The 12,793-nt window shown below is 44.3% G+C and overlaps 1 protein-coding gene across 1 annotated transcript in view; it reads left to right on the forward strand.

Moving 5' to 3' along the window:
* The first annotated feature begins 1,482 nt into the window (after positions 1–1,482).
* Positions 1,483–12,793, forward strand: part of Usp39 (ubiquitin specific peptidase 39) — a 27,625-nt gene continuing 16,314 nt past the window's right edge. Inside the window, exons 1-6 of the mRNA XM_013035457.1 lie at positions 1,483–1,827; positions 3,404–3,473; positions 6,216–6,310; positions 6,708–6,844; positions 8,140–8,292; positions 12,142–12,367. Coding sequence (XP_012890911.1) covers positions 1,551–1,827; positions 3,404–3,473; positions 6,216–6,310; positions 6,708–6,844; positions 8,140–8,292; positions 12,142–12,367 — 958 coding nt within the window. The 5' untranslated portion in view covers positions 1,483–1,550. The remainder of the gene's footprint in view (positions 1,828–3,403; positions 3,474–6,215; positions 6,311–6,707; positions 6,845–8,139; positions 8,293–12,141; positions 12,368–12,793) is intronic.

Genomic DNA, 12,793 nt, shown 5'->3' on the forward strand with positions numbered 1-12,793 from the left:
CTACTGCACAGGTGACTTAACTGTCCCTGCAGAAGGAGCCAGGGCCTTCAATGCCTTCTTTTAAAAAGTCAAAACCAGGGCTGGGAAGGTGGCTCAGTGGTAGAGTGCTTGCCTTGCATGCATGAGGCCCTGGGTTCGATTCCTCAGTACCACATAAGCAGAAAAAGCCGGAAGTGGCACTGTGGCTCAAGTGGTAGAGCGCTTGCCTTGAGCTGAAGAGCTGAGGGACAGTGCCCAGACTCAGAGTTCAGGCTCATGACCCACCAAAAAAAAAAGTCAAAATCAGGAATTCGTGATTGGAACATCCACAAAACGGAATGATTGTGCATCCACAAAATGGAATACCACAATACAAGACAAAGGAATGAGCTGCCCAAACACTTCACCATGATGGGATCATGGAAAAGACAGAAAGTGAAACAAGCCAGGCCACACTCTATGATACCTGGGTATAAAACTACAGAATATACAATTACTATAGTTACAGTAAGTTAGTGGTCCAGGTGGAGATACTTTAGAGGTACAGGACCCTTCTAGGGTGGGACAGGTTCCCTTCCTTGATTGTAGTGATAGCTTCACAAGTGTCCAAACAAGAATTTAGCAAATAGTACATGTTAAATGCTCAATATCCAATATGTCAATTGTATTTCAATGGAAAGGTTAAAAAAAACCCAAATCACTTTTGGAGAATAAAGGGGAGGGCACAGAAATGGAGGGACAAAGGGTAAGCAAATGCAGCAGTGGTACTCACTAAACACAATGTTGAAATGAACTGTACAACTTGTGGGCAGGATGGGAGGGAAAAACTTGAGGAAGAGAGGGAAAAGGTAAACATTGTCCAAAAAGAAATGTACTCATTACCTGACTTACATAACTAACACCTCTGTATATCACCTTTATAATAAAAAAATAAAAAAGTCCTAAGTAGGTGTTAGGAATGTGGCTCAGTGGTAAAGCCTGTGCTTAGCCAGTGTGAGGCTCTGGGTTTGATCCCCAGCACCACAAAACAATATCCTTACCCCTTTCCATACCCATCTTACCCAAAACATTTCCAAAAGAGTCAAGTTCAAGGCAGGTCTTGAATCTGCAGTTTTACTAGCTTCATGTGTAAGTGCACCCCGGTAGGGCCTTTGCATTTTCCTGATACCAATAACCCACTAAACTGGGATTAAAAGCATGAAGGAGATAATTTGAGGATATTGTCTCCTTTTCCTGTGCAAGGTCACCAGTCTTCAGGTGTGGAGGAGACAACACGGCGTGTCTTTAAAGATCTGGAGTGGCAAGACAGTTTCCTTTATCCAGAAAACTAACTAATCAAAGGCACTGATCTCTTTAATCGGGGAAGAAACTACGGGTATTGAGGCGGTAGGCCCAGGAACGGCCCGCAGCAACGCACCTACTCCCCGTACGGCTTCAGCAGCTAGATTTGTCCTCCTCGGCGATTCGTAGCGAGTTTGCGTTGACCTGCTCTTCTTCTTCTCCTGATTGGCCGCGGGCCGCGCGCTCGAGCGTGCCCGGCGCCTGCGCTCAGTCCTGCGGTAATAGTGGCGATGTCCAGCCGATCTAAGCGGGAGTCTCGTGGTTCCGCCCGCGGGAAGCGCGAGTCCGAGTCGCGGGGCAGCTCGAGTCGGGTCAAGCGGGAGCGAGACCGGGAGCGGGAGCCCGAGGCGGCAGGCTCCCGGGGCAGCCCGGTGCGCGTGAAGCGCGAGGTCAAGCCGGCGAGCGCGCGCGAGGCGCCGCCGCTGCCGCCCGCGGCGGTCCCGCCCGTGCGGGTGAAGCGCGAGCGCGAGGCCGACGAGGACTCGGAGCCCGAGCGGGAGGTGCGAGGTGCGCGGGGCCGGGGCCGGGCGCAACTTCCACCTTCACAGCCTGAAAAAAGAGAGCTTTCATTTCCTTGCCCGGAGGCGGGAAGAGCGGGGCGGGGGTGAGCGGGTGGACTTCGTGGTGACCTCAGCCCCGGTGTGGAAAGTAACTACCATCCTTAGAATCCACATTAGCATCTCCACCTTCCCCCCCCCCCCCGCAATTCGGTGGTCTCTCCAGAGTTTTGCCCTAGGGTGTGGCCAGAGGCTGATTGCCTTTGTCTCTGGCACTGTCTGGTCAAGGTGGTGGGTGTGGTGAACAGCCTTGTTAGACTGAGGTGGTTGTCTTCTACCTAGGGAAGGAAAGCGGCAGGTGCCCTAGCATTTGTAAAAGATTCCGATTCCCTTAGGGTGTCCTTGAGTAATGAGACCCATCATGTGGAATGTATTGTTTTCATAATCCCGTTTGGTAACCGGACCCAGTGCTGTATAGTCTGGCAACTGCTATCCCTGCCATAATCTTACCTTTTGTTTTAGACCAAATAGCAGCATGCGTTCTACTAGCCTCCACCCAACTTGTAGTTTGCAAATAGTTTGGTAAAATATCAGATCCTACTCAGTTCTTTAGCAGTGGTAGATTTGAGGATATACAGTTTATCTTACTGCTTGTGATGTGTTTCATGGTATTTTTAATGTTTCTTTGGATTCCTTTATGTGATAATGAAGCTTATTGATAGATGTGTTGTAAACATGTATGTTAGTCTCCTAGTTTGTGGACTGTTCTGTTACTGAACTCTTCCTCCCCTCTCCCCCCCCCCCCCCAAAATAGGATCTTCTTTGGGGTCAGTATTAGGGCCTTGTGCTTACTAGGCGGATGAACCACATCCCCATCCCCTTTTATTTATTTATTTTTAATAGATTCTCACTTTTTATTCTGGGTGTCCTAGACCTCGATCCTCCTCTTTATAAATCCATGGGATGACAGGCATGTACCTCCATGTCCAGCTTTTTATTAATTGAGATGGGGTCTTGTAAGGATTTTGCCCAGGATGGCCTTCAACCATGGTCCTCCCAGTCTTAGCCTCTTGAGAAACTACAATAATAGGTGTGTACCATCACATCCAGCCACAGATAGAACTTTTTATTTATCACTATTAAAAATCTGTACTATGTATCCTGGTGCCAGTGGCTCATACCTGTAATCCTAGCTACTAAGGATGCTGAGGATCTCAGTTACAAGCCAGCCCAGGCAGGAAAGTTCATGAGACTGTTGTCTCCAGTTAACTACCCAAAGGCCAGAAGTGGAGCTATGGCTTAAGTGGTAGAGCACTGGCCTTGAGTACAAAAGCTCAAAGACAGTGCCCAGGCCCTGAGTTTAAGCCCCAGGACTGGCATCCCCCCAAAAAAGTGAGTTAACTGAGGGCCTTGTGAGTTACACCTTCTGTCCCCATTACTGGGCTTTTTTAGGGGGTGTTTTTTGCCATCTGAAAAATAGGAGCTCAATTTAGGATTGAGCTTATTTTAATCGGGGTTTTCTGTGTGTGTGTGTGTGTGTGTGTGTGTGTGTGTTGATAATTGATGTATGATGGTGTTCCTTTTAGCAAAGAATGGCCGTGTTGATTCTGAAGACCGGAGGAGCCGCCACTGCCCATACTTGGATACCATTAACAGGTGAGTGTGATAGAGATGCTGGAGGGTACTAAAAGAAAAATGTAATCTATGTTGGAAGTTTTTTGGATTGTACATTAAACAACACATCCACTAATTTGATTCCTTTTAAAGCTTACTGCAGAGAAAATGTTTCTTGCCATGTTTATGTTTTTTGAGACAGGATCTTGCAATGTAGCTCATACAGGCCTTGAACTCAAAATCCTCCTGCCATAGATTCTTGAATGCTGTGATTACAGGATTATAAGTATGTACAATCATGCTCAGCTCTCTTGTTATGTTTACTTTCTTTTGTGTACGTGCTGGTTCTGGGGCTGGCCTGTGAGTCACTGGCACCTGTATTTATTTTTATTTTTAAAGTATATATTTTTTCCTTTAGGTAGTTGTACAAAGGAATGCCATTCAACAGCAGTTTATGAATGCAGTGCCTCTTGATCAGTGTTACCCCTTTCAACATTATCACCCATCCCACTCTTTTCCAGTTTGTTTGTTTGTTTGTTTGTTTTGTTGGTGATGGAGCTTGAACTCTAGGCCTGGGTGCTGTCCCTCAGCTCTTCAGCTCAAGGCTAGCACTCTACCACTTGAGCCACAGAGCCACTTCTGGTTTTCTGGTAGTTTATTGGAGATAAAGAGTCTCATGGATGGACTGGGAAGGTGGCTCAGTGGTAGAGCGCTTGCCTTGCATGCATGAGGCCCTGGGTTCAATTCCTCAGCACCATATTAGCAAAAAGAAAAAAGCCGGAAGTGGCACCGTGGCTCAAGTGGTAGAGCGCTAGCCTTGAGCTGAAGAGCTGAGGGACAGCGCCCAGGCCCAGAGTTCAGGCCCCACAACCGGACCCAAAAAAAAAAAAAAAGAGTCTCATGGATTTTCTTGCCCAGACTGGCTTTGAACTGTGATCTTCAGATCTCAGCCTCGTGAGTAGCTAGGATAACAGGCATGAGCCACTGGTGCCTGGCTCCAGTTTATTTTTATTTATTTATTTCTTGTGGGTCCTGAGGCTTGAACTCTTGGCCAGTGTGTTGTCCATGAGCTTCTTTGTGCTCAAGGCTAGTGCTCTACTTGAGCCACAACACCACTTCTGGCTTTTTCTAAGTAGTTTATGGGAGATACAAGTCTCATGGACTTTCCTGCCCGGGCTGGCTTTGAACCTCAATCCACAGATCTCAGCTTCCTTTATAGCTAGGATTATAGGTGTGAGCCACCCATGCCCAGCATCCCTCCAGTTTATTTTTATGAACAAAAAAATACTTATTTTTATCAAAGGTTGTATTCGCTCTCCCTATCCTCTCCCCTCCTGGTCATGGGTCTGAGTACTGTCCTTGAGCTTTTTTCTTTTCTTTTTTTTTTTTTTGTCAGTCATGGGGCTTGAACTCTGGGCTTGGGTGCTGTCCCTAAGCTCTTCAGCTCAAGGCTAGTGCTCTACCACTTGAGCCCACAGTGCCACTTCTGGTTTTCTAGTGGTTTATTGGAGATAAGAGTCTCACAGACTTTCCTGCCCTGGCTGGCTTTGAACAGTGATCCTCAGATCTCAGCCTCCTGAAGATTATAGGTATGAGCCACCAGTGCCCAGCTTTCCTTGAGCTCTTTTACTCAAGTCTAGCACTCTGCTATTTGAACCACATCTGCTTCTGGCTTTTTGGTGGTTAATTGGAAGTAAGAGTCCACCATTTAAACCACACATCCACTTCTGGCTTTTTGGTGATTAATTTGAAGTAAAAGTCTCATGGGATTTCCTGCTTGGACTGGCTTTTAACCATGATCCTCAGGTCTCAACTGTCTGAGTAGATACAATTATAGGTATGAGCTACTGGTATCCAGCTATATTCACTCTTTTTATGTCCTTTCACCCCCAGGATATTGTGGGGTCTTTTTACTTTAATTCTACTTGTAGCTTTGCCTCCTAAGAAAGTGACCATAACAGAAAGTCCTTGACTGGTTATAAATATGGTTATCCCTTTGTATACTTGGGAGATTGGTACCAAGACCAATTTGGATGCTCAAGTTCTCTAAGCTAGGATGATATCTGTATATAGCTCATATACATCCTCCTATATACTGTAAGTCATTTCTAGGTTTTCAGTAATCCCTAATTCAGTGTTAATGCTATATATATATAAATAAATACTTGTCAGGGCTGGGAAGGTGGCTCAGTGGTAGAGTGCTTGCCTTGCATGCATGAGGCCCTGGGTTCGATTCCTCAGTACCACATAAGCACAAAGAAAAAAAAAGCCAGAAGTGGTGCTGTGGCTCCAGTGGTAGAGCGCTAGCCTTGAGCTGAAGAGCTGAGGGACAGCACCCAGGCCCAGAGTTCAGGCTCCACGACCGGACCCCCCCCCCAAAAAAAAATAAATACTTGTCATACTGTATCTGTTAGGAACTAATGACACAATAAAGTAAGTGAGCCTAGTGTGGATGCAGTTACTTATTTTCCCAAGTATGTTGATCCAGGGTTAGTTGAATCCACTCTTGAAGAATTCATGGTAAGTAAGAGCTGCATCTAATGAGGAAGAGAGTTATGGGCATTGTGTGTTCAGTGTAGACATGACATTGCTGTAAAGTGTGGTAGGTTGAGGTGGGGAATGATAGAAACTTGCTGTGGTTACATGTGGTTTTTGAACTGTTCTATGAAGGATGCTATGTGATTTTGTGAAACATGTAGCCAGCATTGCTTCAGTTGGGTACCCTCCTAGATATCCTACCCTATTAATTGTATTTTTATTGTTGTGCTATTTTGGTTCTTTCAGGAGTGTGCTGGACTTTGACTTTGAGAAGCTGTGTTCTATTTCCCTCTCACATATCAATGCTTATGCCTGTCTAGTATGTGGGAAATACTTTCAAGGTAAAGATGGATATTTTAAAAATATGAACTTGTTGGGGCACTATCTGCATGTCTTTTTTGTGTGTGAGTGTGCTATTCTTGGGACTTAAACTCAAGGCATGGGCACTGTTCTTGAGCTTTTGTGCTCAAGGCCAGTCCATACGACTTGAACCACAGCTCCATTTCTGGCTTTTGGTGGTTAGTTGGTAAGTCTCATGGACTTTCCTTCCAGAACTGGCAGAATTCAAACCATAATCCTCAGATCTCATCCTCCTCAATAGCTAGTATTATAGGCGTGAGCTATACACATGGCTTATTTTTGCTGCTTTTAACACATTCTAGTACATAGGAAAAAGCAAATCTGATCTATGCTTTTTCTAAGACCTTTTCTCTTACAGCCTTTTGCCCTTCCATACAGGCCGAGGTTTGAAGTCTCATGCCTACATACACAGCGTCCAATTCAGCCACCATGTCTTCCTCAATCTCCATACCCTCAAGTTTTATTGCCTTCCAGATAACTATGAGATCATTGATTCCTCCCTGGAGGATATCACGGTATGTATCTGAGAGGGGGAAGTTTGGGACACATTCTTTTTTGGGGACACATTCTTTTTGTGTATATGTGTACCAGTCCTAGGGCTTGGACTCAGAGTCTGGGTGCTATCTCAGAGCTTCTTTGGCTCAAGGCTAGCACTCTACCACTTAAGCCACAGCACCCTTCCAATCTTTTCTTAGTAGTTTATTGGAGATAAGAGTTTCATGGACTTCACTGTCTGTACTGGCTTCGAACTACGATTCTCAGATCTCAGCCTCCTAAGTAGCTAGGATTACAGGTGTGAGCCACTAGCGCCCCGCAATACATTCTTTTTTTGGGGGAGGGGGTCTGGTTGTGGGGCCTGAACTCTGGGCCTGGGCGCTGTCCCTCAGCATTCCAGCTCAAGGCTAGTGCTCTACCGCTTGAATCACAGCGCCACTTCTGGCTTTTTTCTTTTTGCTTATGTGGTGCTGGCCTCATGCATGCAAGGCAAGTGCTCTACCACTGAGCCACCTTCCCAGCCCCAACACATTGTTTTTGACATATCCAGGAAACTGCCCTGCCTAATATCAGGGAAGAATCTGGACAAAGAGAGAAATTAAAATAAATTCAGGGTTACAAAACAAGTTCATGATGACCTCTGTCCAGCCCAAGACATATGGGCTTATAAATCTGTGACTGTGAAGCTTGTGGTCTTGTTCCTTGGAGCCCCCCCACCCCAGTCTTGTACAGAGGTGAAGAAATGTTCCTTTCCTAAGCTAGCTACTATTGAGGGTGCTGTTAAGGGTGCGACTCTGCCCAAGACTCAGGCTTCTCTTACCCTTAGAGAACTAAGAATCTCATGGTATCTGATAGATATTGATTATGGAGTTGACCAGACTGGAAGTCTGAGGAAAGACCTGAGATTCAGTGATTGTGTTTAGACATAGAGAACTCCTCAAAGATTAGCAATGTGGGAGACCTACCTCATGTTATTTTGGTCTTTATCTCTAATTATTGTTTTTTTTTTTTTTGTTTCGTTTTGTCAGTCATGGCACTTAAACTCAGGGCCTGGGCACTGTCCCTGAGCTTTTTTGCTCAAAACTAGCACTCTCCACTTTGAGCCACAGCTCTACTTCCAATTTTCTCATGGTTAATTGGAGATAAGAGTGTCACGGACTTTCCTGCCTGGGCTAACTTTGAACTGCAATCCTCAGATCTCAGCCTCCTGAGTAGCTAGGATTATAGATGTGAGCTACTAGCACCCAGCTTAGACATAACTTTTAAATTCTGTTTATAGCTGTAAAATAATTTTGAATTTTCTTTTGCTTTGTAGTATGTGTTGAAACCAACTTTCACAAAACAACAAATTGCAAACTTGGACAAGCAAGCCAAATTGTCTCGGGCATATGATGGTACTACCTACCTGCCGGGTATTGTGGGACTGAATAACATAAAGGCCAACGATTATGCCAATGCTGTTCTTCAGGTGAGATCAAATAAGAACACGGTAACTGAGAAGCAATAAGAAGATTGGCTCAGAAATAACTGCTTTCTTGTAGAGTACCAGCAGACCATCCTAGACACTGGATCTGGTGTGATCTCTACTTGAGTATTGTTCTTTGACAAGCAGAACGGATCTTTCTGGTCAAGGAGAAATGCTGTGACTTTTTCCAGTCTCTAGGCTTATGGATTTTGTAGTTTTCAAGAAACTGGAGGTAGGGGCTGGGAAGGTAGCTCAGTGGTAGAGCACTTGCCTTGCCTGCATGAGGCCCTGGGTTCGATTCCTCAGCACCACATAAGCAAAAAGAAAAAAGCCAGAAGTGGTGCTGTGGCTCAAGTGGTAGAGTGCTAGCCTTGAGCTGAAGAGCTGAGGGACAGCGCCCAGGCCCAGAGTTCAGGCTCCATGACTGGACCCAAAAAAACAAAAACAAACTATGTACATTGTAGAAGGTTAGAAGCTAGGTGTCATTGGCTCATGCTTGTAATCCTGGCCACTGAGGAGACTGAGTCTGAGGATCTCGATTTAAATCCAGGTGGGCAAGAAAGCCTAGGAGATTCTTTTCCCCAATTGACCACTGAATAGCTAGGAGTAGAGCTGTGGCTCAATTGGTAGAACACCAGCCTTGCTAGAAAAAGCTAAGAGACAGAGTTCAGGCCCTTAGTTTTTTGTCGGTTATGGGGCTTGAACTCTGGGCTTAGGCGCTGTCCCTCAGCTCTTCAGCTTAAGGCTAACATTCTACTACTTGAACCACAGCTCCACTTCCGGCTTTTTCTGTTTATGTGGTGCTGAGGAATTGAACCCAGGGCCTCATGCATGAGAGACAAACACTCTATCACTGAGCCACCTTCCTAGCCCCAGGTCCTCAATTTAACCCCTAGTACTGGCACAAATAAGAAAAGCACCAGTGGCTCACAGCTATAATCCTAGCTACTCAGGAGGCTGAGATCTGAGGCTTGTGGTTTAAGAAGCCAGCTTGGGCAGGAAAGTCTATGAGACTTTAACCACCAGAAAACCGGAAGTGGTGCTGTGGCTCAAGTGGTAGAGTGCTCACCTTGAGTTGAAGAGCTCAGGGACCAGGTCCAGGCCCAGAGTTCAAGCCCCATCACTGAGCCCCCCCCCCCAAAAAAAAAATAACCTATCTTGGTTCAAGAAGTGGGAGCTGGAGGATCTAGGGTTGAAGGCCAGCCTGGGCTACATATAAATAAGACACTGACTACTCCCCTCCCCCAAAAAAATTGCAAACATGGACACAGGCTTATTGAGAGAAAAGTGCACACATTAAGTGAAAACTTTAGGGCTGGGAATGTGGGTTAGTGGTAGAGTGCATGCCTAGCATGAGGCCCTGGGTTTGATTCCTCAGTATAACATAAAGCAGCTGGAAGTGGCACTTTGTCTCAAGTAGTAGAGTGCTAACCTTGAACAAAAAGAAGCTGAGGGACAGTGCCCAGGCCCTGAGTTCAAGCCCCCAGGACTGGCCAAAAAAAAAAAAAGTGAAAACTTTGTAATATAATTACTTATTCCTTTACTTCCCTAATGCACTATTCTAGGTAGTTAACACTGTATAGTAGTACAACTTTTTTCTAAGTGTGTGTATGTATATATGTAATCTGTCGTGTGGGAGCCTCATTTAGCCATTTCCTGATTCATAGATAAATTAACTAAAATTTAACTAATGTTGACCTTTACCATTTGCTATCACTCTAATGACACTACCTCAGTCTTGGAACTTAAATACAGAAAGTACCTCATTTCAGGGTAAATTGTGGCTCTGGACAGAAAACAAATTGTGCCAGTTTGTACCTTTTGTGATCTGATACTTAAACTTGTTTTGCATTGTATTTTTGCCATAAAACCTTGGGTAAAAAGATTCGGTGTATTCTTTTAGTATGATCCCTTGTTCCTGGAGAACTTAAATTCTAAGGTGGAGACGTTTCATGTTCTTTCTCTATAGAGAAAGGCTATAGCCTTTCTTGATTTTGCAAACTATTCTTATATAGGTAAGATTTGGACATGGATAGTGCAGTTAGTCTTGGTGAATTCTAGTTCCCATAAGAGTCTCTTTATGTGTAAGAATAGCTACATGAACAAACAGAAGGATGATATTTCTACTAAAATAGAATTAAAGAGACTTGGCAGTTCTCTGGAGGTCTGCTAATTTCTTTCTATTGATAGTTAGCTATATTTGTTGTCAATGCCAAAGAGCAGCCTCTCTTGACAAGGAAGATAACTGAGAATCAGCCATGCTCTTTCTCTTCTTGAAAGTTACTCTCCTGTTTAGTAATTATTCTGTAAGCAGGAGGTTCTTTTTTTTTTTTTTTGTATATATTTTTTATTGTAAAGCTACAGAGGGGTTACAGTTACATGAGTAAGGTAATGAGTACATTTCCTATCAGGCATTGTTACCTCCTCCTTTGTTTTTCCCCTACCATCCCTTCCCTCCCCACCTCCCCAACTCTTCCCTCCCCCCAGCAGGAGGTTCTTGTTCCTTTAGCTGATTTTGATAAGTTTGTTCCCCTTTTTAATTATGGTGACCTGAGTTGTCTTCCCCAGAGATATCCTGGATTAACTCTAAGTAGCAGAAACCCTTTATTGTCTGTCTTTCCTTCCTTCCTTCCTTCCTTCCTCTCTCCCTCCCTCCTTCCCTCCTTTCCTCCCTCCTTTCTTTCTTCCTTCCTTTCTTTCCTTCTTACATTTTTTTTTTTTTTGGTCAGTTATGGGGCTTAAACTCTGGGCCTTGGCACTGTCCCTGAACTCTTCAGCTCAAGGCCAAGTGCTCTATCGATTGACCCACAGTACCACTTCTGGTTTTCTGGTGATTAATTGGAGATAAGAGTCTCCTGGACTTTCCTGCCCAGGCTGGCTTTGAACCATGATCCTCAATCTCAGCCTCCTGAGTAGCTAGGGTTAAAGGTGTGAGCTACCAGCACCGGGCCCTACTTACATATTTTAATTCTGTTGTCTTCCATCCTGTCTATTACCTGAGATTAATGAATATATGCTTTTTTTTTCTTTTCTCCTGAAGCTTTATCTTTTTGCTTAATGAGGTCAGATTTATTTTTGTTCTTATAAACCTTGACCTTTTCTATCATATCAGAGTATGTGTGTTTACTTTTATATACAATATATATATCAAAAAAAATTTTTTTTGGGTCCGATCGTGGGGCCTGAACTCTGGGCTTGGGCGCTGTCCCTCAGCTCTTCAGCTCAAGGCCAGCACGCTACCACTTGAGCCACAGCGCCACTTCGGCTTTTTTCTTTTTGCTTATGTGATGCTGAGGAATCGAACCCAGGGCCTCATGCATGCAAGGCAAGCACTCTACCACTGAGCCACCTTCCCAGCCCCACAACCATCAAATTGTATTAAGGTAATTTTTACATTATTTTAGTGTAGAGTTTAAAGATTTGGAACTTTTGTTCCCCAGGTAAATTTTTCTACTCCAACCAAAAGAGACAATAAAGAGAATGTTTGTATTTCTGGCCTTTATTGAATTTTAATGTCATAGGCATAGAGTAAAAAAGGAAAGTACTAATAAGTTTATGAGTGGCTAGGTGTTTGAACACCTGTTTTTCTTTCTTTAAAAAAATTTTTTTTGGGGGGGAGCTGGTCCTGGGGCTTGATCTCTGGGCCTGGGCGCTCTCCCTGAGCTTCTTTTGCTCAAGACGAGATCACAGTGCCACTTCTGGGAAGGATTTGCTAAGGGCCTGCTTACTTCTGCTCTTCAAGGCTTTCCCAGGTTCATCAGAAGATTCTATCAGAAGGATGTTAGCTAGAACAGCCTGGCTCCAAGTAGCCCTGCAGAATGGCTTGGATTAACCAGAGTGTTTGATTTCTAGGCTCTGTCAAATGTTCCTCCTCTCCGCAACTACTTCCTGGAAGAAGACAATTATAAGAACATCAAGCGTCCTCCGGGGGATATCATGTTCTTATTGGTTCAGCGTTTTGGAGAACTGATGAGAAAGCTCTGGAACCCACGAAATTTCAAGGCTCATGTCTCACCCCATGAGATGCTTCAAGCTGTTGTCCTTTGTAGCAAGAAGACTTTTCAGATTACCAAGCAAGGTAAGGAACAAATCTATGTTTTTCTGGCTTGAGGACAACAAAACTAGTTTGATGAACACATTTATTTCCACTACAGTGGATTTTGTTCATAGCAAGAAGTGAGTGTTCACTGCATGTGGTTTGATTCCTTGTCTGTAATCAGTGAGCCCTGCTCAGAGTCCCAAGAAATTCCAGCTGTCTTGTTGGGCAAAATGAACTTCAACCCCTTAGGGGAAAACTGAGAGATTGGGAAAGGCTCATCCCTTATTAGGCCACTGTCATATCTTAAACCTTACACTAAAGATATTCAGATGAACCATTTTGATTATTCTCATTTCTTTGAGCCTCATTTGGCATTGCTTTATGAGTGAAGTAGACATTATCTCTTGGTATTAGATTTTATATGGTATCTATTAACACCCATATCAGATTCTTTTTTTTTTTTTT

The sequence above is a fragment of the Dipodomys ordii genome, unplaced genomic scaffold, assembly GCF_000151885.1.
Source record: "Dipodomys ordii isolate 6190 unplaced genomic scaffold, Dord_2.0 Scaffold212, whole genome shotgun sequence".
In the NCBI taxonomy this organism is placed as follows: domain Eukaryota; kingdom Metazoa; phylum Chordata; class Mammalia; order Rodentia; family Heteromyidae; genus Dipodomys; species Dipodomys ordii.